Source organism: Apteryx mantelli, chromosome 25 (assembly GCF_036417845.1).
Source record: "Apteryx mantelli isolate bAptMan1 chromosome 25, bAptMan1.hap1, whole genome shotgun sequence".
Classification (NCBI taxonomy): Eukaryota; Metazoa; Chordata; class Aves; order Apterygiformes; family Apterygidae; genus Apteryx; species Apteryx mantelli.
In genome coordinates, this window is record NC_090002.1 from 8,698,533 (window position 1) to 8,714,911 (window position 16,379).

At 45.2% G+C, this 16,379-nt stretch overlaps 1 protein-coding gene across 1 annotated transcript; it reads right to left on the minus strand.

Annotated features, from left to right (window-relative positions):
• Positions 1-15,409: 15,409 nt before the first annotated feature.
• On the minus strand, positions 15,410-16,201 carry TMEM81 (transmembrane protein 81). Its single transcript, XM_013949925.2, has one exon. It carries the CDS (start codon positions 16,199-16,201, stop codon positions 15,410-15,412), a length of 792 nt encoding a protein of 263 aa, XP_013805379.2.
• Between the last annotated feature and the right edge of the window lie 178 nt (positions 16,202-16,379).

The window sequence follows — 16,379 nt, forward strand, 5'->3', positions numbered from 1 at the left end:
GGAGACTCAAGGAAGCCATCACTGAGGCAACAAGGAAAATCTGGACTCAGGCAAACTCATCTCCCTAATACAAATGGTTCCGTCTAGCCAAAATACCAGCCTCAACTTGGGACTGTGAGATTGAGATCCAACCAAGTTAGCCTGTTTTTCAGGTGCAAGGCTCACACAGCTGATGTAAATGTGGGGGGGGAGGGCTGATACCCCAAAGATGTATGGGGATGTTGAGGTGCACCATTAACTAAAATGGTTGGGGAATAGTTGTTGCATATTAAAATCTCTATGTCTCATGGTGAAACAATCAAGTGACCAAAGTTAACCAGAAGATGATTTACAGTGCTTGCTTGTTAGTTCACAGGGTCTTTCAGGGATACCTTCTCGCCTCTACCTTTCTCCCACACAGCTGACAACACTGCTGGCCTAGAAACCTCAATATCATAATTATCTAACAAAGAGCTACATTTGCACAACTGTGCAATGGGAAGGGACTGACATGCAGTTTCTATGCTAAATACCAATTCCTTGCCCTGTCCAACCTCACTCAAAAGGCTAGTTCAGGAGGCTTCTTACAACTCTTTCCTGGCCCACGGATACCCTATCCTCCTGTGATAGTGCCAAGGAGTCGTGCCACTAAACCTGCAGACTCCAGTGCTCAGGTTTCCCTGGTGCAGTCGTTGTACATGTTAACTACAGCAAGCAAGCTGCAGATAGGAGTACATGAGCTTGAACCATCACTTGTTTATGAGATGCATCTCATCACCAGCCTAGCCCTAGACGTCAGACACGGGTCATGGACAGCTTGCTCTGGCTAATCGTTTCAAAACTACCATCGTGGACCTTAGTGAGCATTTAAGAGCTTAGATACACAAATCCCTGGCCTCTCAGAGGAGCTATGCACTATTGTATATACCTACAGTATCCTCTTATAATCTTGTAGCATCTGGTCTACACTGGCAGCGAGAAGGTAAACGCATTAGTAGGTTGGCAGTGTGATGCAAGGCCCCTAAGTGTTTAGCAAATGAGAGGAATGTTTCAAGAGACAGGAGAGGAAAAATAAACTTCAGGAAAAAATCTAAACATTTAGAGGACAGCTGCAGGGAAAAGAAAGAGCACTTCATGGTTTCCACTACAAATAATCCCTGGGATAAAGTGAAAAAAAGATAGCAGCTCCCACTGATACAAGGCAGAATGAGGCGGGCAGCAAAGGGACAGAACCGTCAGCCCCCCAGACCTTGTCCATAGCTATTTCCATGTTACTCTGCAGCTCCAACATGAATTACCCCCTTGGTCCCTCTAGCAGGTTGTAACACTTCTTTATGAATAACGTCTAAATATAAATTATATTTTTGTATAATTTAAGTTTTTGAAGATTTTAAAATATTTTTATTGATGTTTGGAAGCTTTTTTGGCAAAATATTTTATGTTGTTAATAATTCAGCATTTTTGTTATCTCGTCACCTCTATCTTGCCGGGCCTTCAACCCTTCTCCCACAAAAGATGAGATAAAAGGAAAATTAGGAATTCAGTATTATCTCAAAAATGTAGCAAATTAGGTCCTGGACAACAGTTACCCGCCTGATACACAGAACTAGTGCTAGCCACGATGATAACATTGAGGAGGCATAATCTGCCTGGAGCTGTGGAGCTTCAACGCACTGCTGGATGACTCTCGCAGCAGCCCAACGGAAGCATGGACCCTATTTGGCAGGGGAGCAGACAAAAACAGAGGGATAAAAATGACATGCCTGAAAAGTCTTCACTGAACTGAGATGCAGAAGCTGGAGACAGTGAAGGTCTGATCCTGCCGAGTACCCTGCAGGGTGGGACCAGAAGATAACTCCCCAGCACTGAAAAGCCTGCTGCTCTCCTCGGGAAGCGCCACTGCTGCAGGAGGGAGCTGCTCTGGCATGCGGCATGCACGCCTGGCTTTGCTGCAATCACATTTGTTCTGGCTTCGGACACAGACTCTACACGAGGCCACCTGTGACAGCCCCACTGCATGTCATCAGCCCCGTCCAGGAGCTGAATCGCCTGCCTGCCCAGGGAGCTCCCCCAAGCGAACAAAGCTCAGCTAGTTACTCCTGTGAAATTCAAGGACTGCGATTCAGCATCCATCTAGGTCTAACAACACAGGCTATGCAATGTCTCTTACGTAAACCCGCTCTCAACAGATGCTTCCAAATGCGTCTGGCAATACTAGTGACTACATTCATTTCATTTAACTTTACAGTGTTGGAAAACAAGACACTTTAAAACAACATGGTGAACACAGTATCTAAACGCTGCAATGCCACTGGGTTTTAAACAGCAGCCACTTGTAACCTGGGAAGGTTAATGCATTTTCCATATATTTCTTTGTTCAACTAGATCACAGGCACATTTTATATAAGAAGTGAGAAATTACGTGAGTTGGATTTCAAATGTTCCAGTTAGCACTGCTCTGTATTGCAAATGGACTATTGCAAATATTCTAATATGTAAAATACACGGACAACATTTTCTAAAACCTTTAAGTGACTTACAAGTAGATCCTCTTGAAAGTTAAATGGCTTCAATTTGAATTTAAGGTGCACCTCCTCTTTGAAAAGATAAAATGGTATGTTTGATATTCAGTAGCAACATCAATACACATTTTAAACCAAAACACTGCTTAGTTTTTGCTACATTTTAAGCATTATGCATGCACACAAAAAGGTACACACATTGACTCCATCTACAGCTCCAAGCAACTATTTCACCATTCTCTGCCTCAGTTTCCCTTTCTGAAAAGGCACAAGCTGGTCCTTGTGTCTTTACAAGTACTTTGCAGTTTGAAAGTATCTGTTTATTCACACTGTTGTCAAAGGTGCGACTGCAGCTCATGCCGAATATTGGAGTTAAACCACCTAGCTCAGGCACCAAAGACAGTGCACCCACAGCAGGGCAGACTGCCGCAAGGCTGAGCGGCCACCGCACGAGTCTGCGGACGGGGGAAGCTGCCCTCTTCTCTGTGCTCTCTGGTGGTAGGTGCCCAACCCAGCTAGTCACAGCTTGGCTGACGCAAATGTTTCCTGAGCACCATCAGAAAGAAGCCCCGAAATAAGCATACGGTAAACAAGCAGCCTCTGCCCCATAGGTTTGGGGTAATTAGTGGGGGGATTCATTGACACTCAAGAGCTGCAGAGCAGAAAAGATAGGGGCACGCTATAAAATACTACAGGTAAGCATGGGGCAATATCGTGGGTGAAGGACAGAGCATGTTGGGGAAGGAGGAGGGCAGTAAAGATCTTCCACTTCCAACACCAGTAGATGAGAAAGGCCAAGCTCAGGTCAGGTGGTTACAGGCCAAATAACCCACTCTGGACCAGACAGCTCAGTTTTAGCGTGTCGACAGCAAGCTACATTAAGACGAAGCCTGCTTTGTCTTAGGCAGCCCATTCTTCCATGTTATTTATCAGGAGGTTCAGTGACACACACAGATTTATACGTGCACCCGTTCCTTGAGTAAGGCACAGCCAAGGCAGCATCTGTAGCTACTTGAACTTTATCCGGACTACATAAAACCACATATAAAGCTCATGGCTCTATATGTACACACTTGGCATATAGCCAGAGCCACCAACAGGAGGAAAGGATGTGGAAGAAGCAGATTGTGAAGCTGGTCAGAGCTTCCTAAAGTGCAGCAGAGGAATTAAAAGGAAAGATGCTTAAAGCTGGTGGTGGGGGTGGGGGGAATTTCAAACATCTTGACAGAGTTTGTTGGATTTACACTATTGCACTAAGCTTCAAATCAATTTCCTGCCTCATTAAGAATCCCCTAAATTTAATTGCTCTGAGTGTTTACTTTAGGGATTAAGTTACAGGCATTGGAGTTAAGACTCATGGTTTCTGCTCCCAGCACTGCACTGCCTCGCTAAGGACGGTTATCCCAGGGTCCATCCTCCTGCTTGCCAGTAATACCAACCTCAGAGGGATGCCGTAAGGAGTAAGCAGCAAGGGTGAAGTGTTTCGAGATTCTCAGACTAGAGATGCCATACACTCTTACCCATGTTTAACATGACAATCTTCCACCTGACGCTACCGAACTTTCACACTGAACATTGCGTTTCTGGTTTTAGGTCATCTGGGCTAAATTCAGCACTCAGCTGCATGGGTTCGAATCAGGAACGTCTCAGATTTACAGCAGGGCAGAGTAGGTGCTCTGTCCTGAAGGGGAGACGCTCTCGCAGCTTTGCCCAACAAATCGGTTGGATAACGCAGGCGTCACATTCGGCTAATGCCTTGGGTGGAGGAGGGTCTCTAAACCCCATCTGCACTAAACCTGCAAAGCTTTCCCCCATCCATATAAACCCTCTGCTGTGAACATTTTAATCAAACTTCACTACACAGGAACAGGACGGTTTTCTTCTCAATAATTTTGTTGTACAATATTTTTTTAAGAAAAACAGGAAACATTGTAAACATACTGTATTTACTGTAATTATATTTATTGGCTACAGTAGCACGCAGTTCATAAATAAAGATCCTCAGAGACTTTAGACAACTACTGGAGTCTGGAGTACTTCTGTCCAGCTTTAAACACAATTAGTACCTGCTCGCTCAGGAGTCCCCCCAGCCCAGGACTACATTTTTCCTCCTGACTGCCAATTGCACACGTTAACACAAACAAGGAGCCCACTGAGACTCCATCCACCTGAGGCTGAACTCCGCAGCAAAGGTTAATTCGATTAAGATATACCAAGCCCTAATTCTATCCCATGACAATGACAGCTACCAAAAAGAGGCGAGACTGTCCTTGGTGCAAGGAATGGCTGGTTTTGAGGGTCTAGTTAGATACATTAACACAGCATGATCTATCTGGCTAGTATCCCAATGACTAGAAACTAATGCTAGAAAACTCAGAGTGGAAATTTCGTGCAGCTTATTAGCAGAAAGAGTAATTGATTGTTGGAACGGCTTGCAAAGAAGCTTCATCATCAATCACAGGTTTTATATCAAGACTGGAAGTCTTGCAGGAAAGCTATCCCCTGGATCAGCCACAAGCTACCAGGCTTGCGAAGGTTTGCTTATGTTGTAGAAAATCATTCCCTTCACTGGAAGAAGCACTGCCTGAAATCACCTGGCCTGTGTTATGTCAGGTTAATTCATCACAGTCACTCCTTCTGGCCTTAAAAAAAAAAAGCTATTTAACTTCCTTCCACCTTCAAGAAGGATGTCAGGAGACCAACCAGAGCAACTGTCCGAGGTACAGGCCTTAAGGGTCTTCACTGGAGTTAAGCTGAAGCCCGATGCAACTGTAGTGTGGAAAATGGACAGATGAGGAAAGGGGTTTGGCAGCACTGGGTCATAGCAAATGTCATCCAAGGCCCACCCTAGATGCATTCCCTCGTGTGCAGCCTGGAAAACAAACACCGTACTTGGCCACTTCTATTTACAGGCTAAAATTCCATAAAACAGCTCACAAGTAAGAATGTGTTTTATAGTAACACATCACATCTCCAAGCCTCACCTCAACAAAAGCAAAAGGGTCACTTTCTGCTAAAAGGTCGTAAACCCCCCCAAATACTCTTTAGACTGTTAAATTCCAGCTCTGAGCTGGGGATTTCAAAGACGATGCCGTGGCGGGTCGCTGCCGTCATCCTCCTGGCGCGGAGCAGCGAGGGAGACCCGCTCGGACCCCGGGAGGGCATCTGGTTGCCGTACAAGCACTCCCCGCCGCCGGGCTCCGGGCGCTCTCCCAGCACCCGCTGCAAAGCGGTCCGGGTAAAGGGAAAGGGGCCCCCAGAGACCAGGCCCAGCTGTGCAGCTACGGCCCCTCTGCCCCTCCTTGTGCAGGGCTGCGGGCGCAGCCGCGGCTCACCGAGGCCGTTAATTAGCTCAGGGTTTTACACTGCGACGGGGCTTCGCAAAGGCGACAGAGGCATCATTACGGGACCCGGCAGGGAAGGGCCAGGACGCGGATGAATTACTCCCCAGCGCACCCCCTGCCAGGGTGCTTCTGCTTCCCCGAGAACCATCATTAGATGCCAGCGCATGCGATGCAATTGAAGCAGACGAATGCATCGCTCCCGACAAACAGGCGGGTTGCACTGGGCGCGCGAGCGCGGCCCCGCGGAGCCGCCAGGCCAGGAAGCCCCGGGTGCCGCCGCCGCAGGAACCGTGATTCGCACCTCACAGGCGGGCTGCAAGGCTTCACCCACGCGTCCGTCCTGGCTTTTCCGAGGGAGAGGGTCAGGACAAGCCGAACATTATATGCACACAAGAGCTCAGCTGCATTTAAAAACTAATGACGGTTTATCTCGGATTGCCTGTGTATTTCAAGCAAAGGCTTCCTACACAGATTTCAGCTATTAAGGCTGAAACTGTGAGTACTAATTGTGAGACTGCGGCATCCTAACATGTATTTTTCTACACAGATACCAAGAGGAAATAGCTAGCTAGCTTTCTGTGAAACCTGAAACATTTCAGCATAAGGTTCAAATGAATACGAGTTGTTTGGGGGTTTATTTAGAGAAGGAGGGAGACTGAATTGGTTTACTGCTCCTTTGTTTAGAGTCACAGAAAAAGACAGTTTAAGCAAATCCCTTAAAATTGGTATCAAAACAAAACACTTCAAGAATTAAAAGGAATCTGCCCCATGGCTAATGCTCTGTGCCCCACCTGAAAAAACATCCTCCTCATTAAGTCTCCATAGACATTTTAAAGGATTTCTTGTTTCTAGGTTTCCCGTTGTGCAATCCAATGTTTGCTGTCCCTACAACAACGCCCGCTGCTCTCCGGGTCCCCAGGCTAGACTTGGCACAGAGATTTCGCTAAGCGCTTTCCATACAACTGTCACTTTACTTGCAAATACCAAAAGGGCAAGCAAAGGATTTACACTGATCCAGCTCCCCTCTCACAAGACAGATGTAAAAGGACAAAATAAAAGCAGACCTTCCTTGGAACTGAAAAGGTATCAAGCAGAAGCAGGCAGTTTCCACAAAGAGCAAACAAGCTTAGACAAACTGGCCTGGGGATTGGTCCCAGGGGTTAATGAAAGACCCCTCTCCCCCAGAAAGATAAACAAGGGCAGGGTTTTTTTAATGTAAGGAACAGAGAAAGGGGCAGATGCTCGTTTGAATGAGCTCAGAAGCTGGAACAGACCAGCAGAGAGAATTCAAACGAGGCTTGTAATACCTGCAGAGCCGGCTTCGTTCCTGGGAAACCTACAACGAAAGCTTCAGGAAAGAGGGACAGCTTGAAAATGATCTTTCTTCTCTCCTTCTGGGACCAAATCAAGGTACAAGTAAATTACCTCTGTGAGTAAATCTTTAAAGTCATGTATGTAAGAGATGTTTCTTCCCACTTTGAAAGTGCTTCATACCCTGGGTTTTCCTCTTATTTCATACCAAAAGATGAGAATGGACTTGGCTGGTGTAAGTGATTGTTCAGACAAGCAATACAACCTCAGCTTTTCATAAAACTCCTACGCAAAAAATAAGCAGTTGATCTTGTTACCTCTGTGGACAACAGAGGGCAAAACAAAGCAATGTTCACAGCATCAGCAACAGCGGAGGGACGGCACCTTTAACGCTTTGCACAAATCTTTGCTACTGTTGTTTTTGTTTTACCCTTCTATTATTTACTTCTGTCCTATACATTTGGGGGGGGGGGTTGTACGTATCAGGAAAGACAGATTTTCAAAAGAATTCAGAATGCAATATTTGAAAACTTGAACAATCATAGTTTACTGCCTAAAAAGAATTTGGCCCTTATTGGCACTCAGTTGCTGTTCAATAGTGTTGATTTATTGACCCTCACTGAAGTCAAAGACAAAACCCTCGCTAAAGAAGAAACCTCAAACCAGTCAAAGCACAGCGAGGAGTTATTCTATTTACTGCTAAATTACTCTGGTCTAAAGGCTCTGATCAAACTAAGTCATGGAAACAAATCAATGATTATCTGAACTAAGCACAAAAAAGCTCATAACAGTCTACGTTTGATTCAGCACATTCTAATTTAGAGTTAATTAAAACACTCCTGCTTAGGATTAGTGCTACAATAGCAAATTTGTTTTTCTATGCTTGACCTAAGATGACACATGACCTAAAATAATATTTAGCATCAGTGCTGCTTTGCACACGTATTTGCAGGCCTAAGTGGCACCACTAGAGATAGACAACAAATGCACATATTTACGCAGTATTTGGTGGCAGAAGTCACTGCCAAAAACCTGCAATTTCCTGGGAAAAATGCAGAGTAGAAGAAAGGCAAAACATGAATAGCTGCTTAACGTATCTGTGCCAAGACTTGCCCTAGGCTTAAATCAGGCTCGCTGCAAGCAGGGGGTAGCCTGGTTAGCAAGCACCGGCGCCCTGCATCCACGCAGCCTCAGGCCCTCCCTGCTGGGCTCCCTCTGGCAGAGAAAAGGGGCGAGAGGAAAGGGGAGACTGACCTCCGAATTTTGCTGTTTTCAAACGAATCGCTCTTTGGACTTGGAAGGAAACATTCATTGGCAAGACAGTGTCCTCAGAGCAGCGTGGAGCAGGTCTGACACCGTCCTTGGGAAGTGGGGTGCATTACACAGTCAGTAGTTAGGCGTTCACATGCGTTTCTTAGCAATAAACAGTGTATTTCACACTTTACCTCCTAAAAATCTCTATGGTAGGCATGCAAATGCAAACGTCTGGCTGGCGATCAGCCTCCAAAGCAGTCTGAGCACTACCAATGAGGACTTGATTGCTGGTGCATTTGCCAGCACAGTTGCTGCTTTCACAGAACCAGATTGTCTATTATTTTGTAAAATGCTTTGAAATACATGACTAGGAAAGGTGCTTTATAAAAGCAAAGGTCACTGAAGAAAATTATCCCATTTCTAGTTACTTCCTTTATCCTGAGTGAGGCTCAGGAACGTCTGCAGTAAACCAGATACTAAACAAATGAGCCAAAGGGAGAGGAAAAGCAGCATGTGAGAAGAAGGAAGGGTGCTGGGGAAAGCGGGGAACAAGAATGCAGCAGAGAGCTGTGTTGTTCAATATATTTTAGGAGATCACTGAACTGCTTCAGGAAACTGCAGGAACAAGTAAATGAACAGCTCAATATGCAGAGGACGGAAAAGTCAGACAGCCACATCTTGTTGCAAAAGAAGCATATGGGGTTTGTTTTCCTCTTTGTTGCTATTCAAATTCCAGCAGTTAAGGCAATCTAGTTATTCAATTTGGATAAGCTTCAGTAGCTAACAGCAATCTAAACAGCTGCCTATGCCTCTCCATTCTGTTATTACCTCTTTCTTTCAAAGTGATAATGCCATTAGCAAATTGACTTCCTCTCTCCTGCAATCTGTCTGGTTTTAGTATGTACAATACTAATGGCTTCCTGATACTTAGGGCCATCAGCAGGCAGCAGAAGTTTGTACCAGTAAATATCTCCAGCTGGGAGTCTATAGCAAGCAGGGTTCGCGTACAGTCGCCCTGAGATCTTCTCCTGCAGGTGAGGGAGACAAACAGCAACAACTGGAGGCAACAATTTAGGCACTGTACAACCAAATCAGAGCAAAAAAAGACACGTTTTTCCCCAAATCAGCTGCTTACGTTGGGGTGAACAAATACAACAACCAAGGAAACGCACAAATTACAGGAAGAGACAGAAAGAAACGTAGGGATGGAGAGCGAACGCTGTTTCAAGGGATCCTTGCTCCAGCCGCTTTCACTGACCGCCCTGTGCAGCTCCTACCTCCCGTGTTCCCCTTTGTAAGTTTTCTTTTCCCGCAGTTCAGACTGCTTCTCCCTGCCTTCCTCTCCCACAGACCTACTGAAGTAAATGTTAGAAAGCATGTTTTAGGCTACTATAAAACACAAACACAGACAAGGCAAGTGCCATTTCAAATGGGAACTAGGTCAATAAAAGGCCTGGTTTTATCCTTTCTGATAGCGGGAACCATACTCTACAACACTGCCCTCCACCTTAAAATAAGCATTAAAAAATATATTAACCTTTCCCACTCCAGGCATCTCTCTTCTCCCAGCAAAAAAAGGAGGATACAATTGCTTTGTAAAGGAACTGGAAATTCTTTCTCCAAAAAGATGAAGAAGCCTTTTGGCTCCCACTCTGACCTCCTCAGCTGAGCAGGGAGAAAATGGATTGTCCTGGACCTTTCATGTAATCTGTCTGCATTTCTAAAACACAGCTGTCCTCAGGATGCAAGCCCTGCATTTACATTACAAAGTGCAGAGACCCTTCCAGATGGGGCAGCTTCTCTTCGTTGATTTTAACCATTAGCTCCCAAACCAAGCATATGTCTGCTCCTGCTGCTGGGGGAGTTCTTCAGCACAGAGGGGATCCTGCATCCTGCCCTAGATATGACAGGAGGAGGTCTCATCCCACCCAGGAAAACGGACAGGAGAGCAGGCAGCAAGTACAGCTGCTGACAGCACCTCCCTTTCTCCTGTGACAGGTATCTCTAAGTTACAAAGTTCAGTTGCCCATTTCTTCACATTCAGTAGGCAAAAAGAGCTCTGTGTATCAGGGGGGTGGACAGTGCCTACTTCAGTCTTCATTAAATATTGTATTCTTGCCTATGTATAGTTAAAAAGGGTGAAAGCCCTTTGCGTATGCTGCGATGTATGCTACAGGCACCAGCTGCAAAAAAGCTCCTTGACAGAAGAGATGTGGACTGGATAAATGCAGTCTGGCACATAGCAGGCTCCCTGAGGAGCCCGAAGTCCAGGCTGCTTGTTAAAGGCTGCGGGAAGAGGAGAATTCCTTGGGGTGATAAGAATTTCTAGGGATGAGATGGAACAAAAAAAAATCTAGGTCTCACTTATATGCAGAGCGAACTCGAACTGTGGTGTTAAATCCAAGCAAAAGGCTGCATCAACATGTTCCACCCTGCTTAAAAAAGGCTTGCAAAATTTTTACTTAAGTTGATTAGGAATAGGTTTTAAAATAAAAGAAGCCAGTTAACCTAAAGCGGGTATCAAAAGGGCTACTTAACAGTAAACCAGTGCAAAATACATGTAGTTTACTGTAATGATTTTTTCATAGAAATCTTATAAGCACATTGGAAATACAGATATGATCTCATCTCTCACCTCTGCAGCAGAATGAGGAAGCTAATAAAAGCCCTACCTACATCAATCTCTCTCTTAAATTAGGGAGAGATTTCTGAGCCTCCCAGCAGTTAATTCTCACAGTTATTCTGTAGTAGAGTCAGCAGCTTTGGGGACAGGGGAGCTCTTTGGTAGGGAGAGGGAATTCTGCATTGAAAAAAAGAGAAGAGAAGAAATGAGATTAGTAGGCATGAATGGACTATTTTGTAACACACTTCTCTTTTAACCAGGTCAACGGAAAAGATGTCTCCTATGCCAGCTTACAGGAGGTTTTAGAAATTCTCCAAAGCACAGGGGAGCAGATCACACTGGAGGTGCATGGACAGAAGTCGGCCCACAAGCCTCCCCAGACATCCGATGCTGCAACCCAGACTGACTCCAGAGGGGAGGATGAGCAATACCACAAGGAGGAGAATTGCACCCCCACGGATTTTAATCTCTGCCTAGATGGGTAGGTACAACACATTGCTTGAGATAAAGAAATGTCTCCTAAAAAGTAGCAATTACATTTAAAACAGAGTGGCTATACTGAGACTCACCTGAGCTACACTATAATACAGATGAAGTACAGATTAGAAATTTATATTCTGGCAGGTTTGTGAATGTTTCAGGACAGCTGCTTCTATTTCTCTTGAGCTTTCCACTGTACTAACTTTGCTACAAGACTAGCTGCATCCCCACCTGAGGTTAAAGAAAACAGTGAACAGAAGGAAAAGCAATGCCTCCTGTGTTGATTTTCCAGATGTTTACCATCTTGAATGGATCCTGTTACACTTTCTAATACCGTGCTGGTTTTACACGCAGTACACGCTTACTGAAGGGCTAACGCTGGACAGGTTTGAGCCCAGCATGTAAACTACAGGATCAGCCAACATCTCTCCAAGCTGGACTTCTAATCTGCTGCATCCACTAACCTTAAGCCAGCCAGATTTAGCTCTTGCCTAGCTACTGGTTCTCTGGTTTGGTCATTCATACAGTAAAAGAATATGATCCTCAGCATGCGAAAGAGCAGATCCAGCCCCTCTCTCAGGGCTGCGGCAGAATGAACCTCTGTTTCTGTTTGGTTTCTCCGCAGGTCTTTCTTTGATTACTTGCTGCCGCAGGATTGCAACAGTGATAATGACTCTAATTACCCGCTTCACGCTCCCTGCGCCACAGCAAAAGACGAAAAGTTGAACTACAAGGTATTCCATCTGTTTTTGCCTCCATACCTGCTGAAAATTGTTTTCAGTCACCTCAGCCTTGCATTAATTTAGGTCTGCTACACCTGGATTTAGTGTTCCCTGCTCTCATTATATTTCTCTCTTTCAGGCATTAGCCCTCATTCATCAAGACGAGCTAAGCTCCAGCAGCTGCTGTTCCATCCCTGCAGCTCTCTCCACAGTCTCTGGGAGCTTGGTGAGCCCATGCCTCAGTGTGCTCACAGCAGTGTGGCAACAGCTGAAGGCAAGAGAGAAATCCTGCCATTGCATATGCTTGGAGGATGCTTAGAGAGATGATTCATGCTTAGCCAGAGGGGGATAGCCCAACTAACAGCTTGTGGATGTTTGTTTTCAGGCAGAAAGTGGAAGCAGTGAAGGCAAAGAAGAAAAACAGGCATTTCTGCTCCATCCCGAGTGGGACAGCGGACTTGGCTTTACTGATATTAGCACTCAGCCAGACGAGAATTCAGGGCCTGATGTGGAAGCAGAACAAACCCATTGCCAGAAAGGTCCCAGCATGGATCTCTGTGCTGGCATAACATCTGCAAGGGGTCAACTACCTACAGATGACTTCCTCACCTACGATGAGTTAAGCGATTCCAGTTTCTGTGGCATAAGTGCAGAGGAAAACAGGAGATTTCAAGATCTCTTGGAAGGCAGATGCAGCCAGTATAGATACATTAACAGGGCACACCAAACGCCTCCCAGGCCAGCAGGCCAGGAGGGCTGCAAGCAATGCAGACAGAAGGACCAGCAGCTCCCCAAGTGCCTTCTGGTTGGTGAAAATAGCACCGCCAAAGAGAAAGGGCTGCAGCACAAAAGTGAACTCTGTCCAGAGAGTGCAGCAAGTGGGGACAGGAGTAAAGCAAATGAGAACAACAAACCAATAAAACAGGGCAGTGAATCAGAACCAGCTTCCTGCTCACCAACATACATCACTGCTGACCCAGAGCAGGTTACAATTCCTTATCACGCACGTCACTACAGGAGCTACATGAGCTTGCTGCAGGAAAAGGCTGCTGTAGAGTGCCTAAGTGACCAGGCTAGAGTGTCAGCAAAACCGAAGCAATGCTATGAAAGCCCAGAGGGTAAAGTAGGAGATAACGGGAACAGATGGAGGCTGCCCTGTGGAAGGAGCAAGCAGTCCTTGAAGAAGCAACACAAGAACTGGCTACTAAAAGACAGGGCCTTGCAAATCACAGAAGAACGCAATGGGATGACCACAGATGAGGATGCCCTTAGCGAGTTAAAGATTGGGAGATACTGGAATAGGGCTCAAAGAAAGCAGCATATGCTCCTAGCCAAAGAACAGAAACAGAGAAAAGAATTTAAGATGCAGAGCCAGAGGGAACAGCTGAGTGAAGAGAAAGCCAGCACTGAATGTAGAAGAAACTTCAGTATTGTTGAGCTGAGCCAGAAGAAGCTGATGAAGAACAGAAGCAAAAAAATCTTGGACAACTGGATCACCATCCAGGAGCTTCTGACCCATGGGACCAGGTCACTGAATGGAAGAACAACATACAGTCCCTTGTTGTCTGTCACGACAGTGTAGCAACCCACCGGTCTGCTCCCAGAGGGGCTAGAGGGCTCGGGAAGGAAGAGTGCATCTTTCCAAAGGCTCCCACCCACGCTACTCAGGGCACCTTCAGTTCTACGTAAACATAATCGGACTATCAGAAAACATAAACAGAAGAGGCACCTTCTTCTGGCAGTGCAGAATGGTCCCCCTCAAGTTTACAAACTTCTGCCACTTATTTGGGCCCATTAAAGTTTCCCTGCAGAAATAGGGGACTCAGTAGAACTACAAATAGGGAATTCGGGCCTGATACTAGGCTTGTTTCTCCACTTAAATGTAGTTAGAGAACCACAGGGTCCACAGATAATTGTCCTAAAATGCTTATTACGTACTTAACTGTACATGAAGATTTGGCTCACTACATTTCAATCTGTTTTTTATATAAGGTGCTCTGCAGATAAGGTATTTACTTGTATATCTATCTCTTTCTACATTAAAGCGTTATTTTTGTTTTTGGGGAAAAAAAAAAACAGTTTGCGTAGTATGCTTCAATCATAAATATTAGAGCTATATCATTATTTTCCCCAGCACTGGATGTGCTATGCATTCTTGTACTTCATTTCATTGGAAAAAAAAGAAAAGAAAAAGAAAAAACAAGGAAGAGACTTAGTAAATATAGTTGTTTACTGTAAAATAGAGACAGAAACTAGAGAGAGAAGACACCTAATAGGTCCCTCTGTGAATTCGGCTACAAAGGACAGCAGCACTCCCTATTGAGTTGCTGTATGTTTTATACTTATTATCATTTGAAGAAATGAAAAATCCACAGACTAAATGAACTCTTCCCCTTCCTTACCCTTTAAGATTTTAGGAAACAGCTCAGTTCTGAGTCACCATAAAAGCACCCAGTCATATTCCCAAGCAGTGGTGCTTGAATTGAAGATTTGTTTGTGCTATGCACCCTGCTTCACTATTCTAAACTACACAGAAAACAGGTAGCTCCAAGCTATCGCTTAATGATACCTTACAGCTATCCAGGCTCCAGTAGAGAAATTTAAACATCTGTAGAGAAAGCAGGCAGTGGTGGTACACCCATAGTCCCCACACTCCCAACTACTGAGACTGGACCACTTGGATCTGATAGACAAGACACCAGGCAGGCAGGCAACCTGGTTTCTAGGCCCCTCACTTCTCTGCACGTCTTGCTGGAGAAACACGACCTACTAAAACGAGTGATCTGCGTCAACTCACCTCACCACAGAGGTCTAGACAAGGCAGAAGAAATTTGTGGGCAATTTTCTGTGGCTGTCAGTGCCCTCCAACTCCTGTCTGGATCACTGCAGGAGTAACAACACATTAACCCTCCTTTTACACAGTGTAGAGGTTGGCTGCCTTACCCTCTCTGGAGGCGTTGTCTGCACTACACCATTAAGACTCAAGCTCTGGCTCTACAGTCCAGTGCTAACTCACCAATTATTTCATCTGTTACCAGACTTGTGAAGTTTAAGTATGTCAGCCAGAAATTTTTTTTTTTACCAACATCACCATGAAATACTGCATCAATACTAATACTGTTATATACGTTACAATAAGCAAGACAGGGCCAAGAAATTGCATTAAAACTCAATTCATTTCTCTGCAGCATTGCTTCTCCAAATCTTCCGCAAAAAGCAGAGAGCTATGCTCACCAAGACACCTCCTATCACCCCACTTCCAACTCCTATCAAGGGCTCATTCAATAATTTACTCTGCCAAAAGCTCTGCTGCTGTCGCGTTTCTACGTGGGTTATGTTTTGTTTGTTTCCTTCCTCTTCATTTTCTGCTATTCTCTGCTCCAAAGTCAAGGACTTTTGAAAGTCCAGATCCACTAAGTCATTTTGGATCACTCTGATCCCAAAGTAGATCCTCTTGATGACTTTGAACGTCTTCGTCATCTGCACATCACATCGGTAAGTCCCTGCATCAGACTCCCTGGTGGGGGAAAGTTTGATGACAGAATCGGGGTTTTTGAAAGGTTTGAACAGCACATCATTTGTAGTGATAAGGCCTTGGGCAAGCCTCCATGTATAAATATAGGCTTGGCTATCAATGCCAGTCGCATCGGAGCTCAGGCAGCTGATCTCAAACGGTTTGCCCACAGGGACTGTGAAGTGGAGTAAGCCACAAATCCAGCTGGTCAAGCAGTCCGACCTGCGCAAGGTGCAATTCCTCCTCTCTCCGGCGGGAGTGATCTCGCACATCTCCTCCACTTTGAAGCCCAGCCCACAGGTGACACTGCAGGATGTGGTGTTGACTGAGACTTTAGCTGCAACTGACTTCAGCTCTGCTGGGATAGTAACTTTTTTATAGGAAACTACCAAAGGCAGATAGAAAGCACAGGCTAATATCCCAAGGATGAGGCTGTTTTCCAAGGTCTTCATATCAGGGCTGTCAATTAGATAGCCTACCTTCTAAAGCCATACAAATTCAGCAGTCAAATAAACACAGGTCATTCTTTGTAAACATTCAAACTAAATTTTTCTGAAATTCCACCAGTATCGTCTTCACGACCTAATGCTTCCATTAGGAAAAATCCTCCAACACGATAGGCTGGAAGCA

Bases quoted from the DNA above. Each gene is read 5' to 3' on its own strand.
- TMEM81 (XM_013949925.2), bottom strand. From the start codon at position 16,201: ATGAAGACCTTGGAAAACAGCCTCATCCTTGGGATATTAGCCTGTGCT.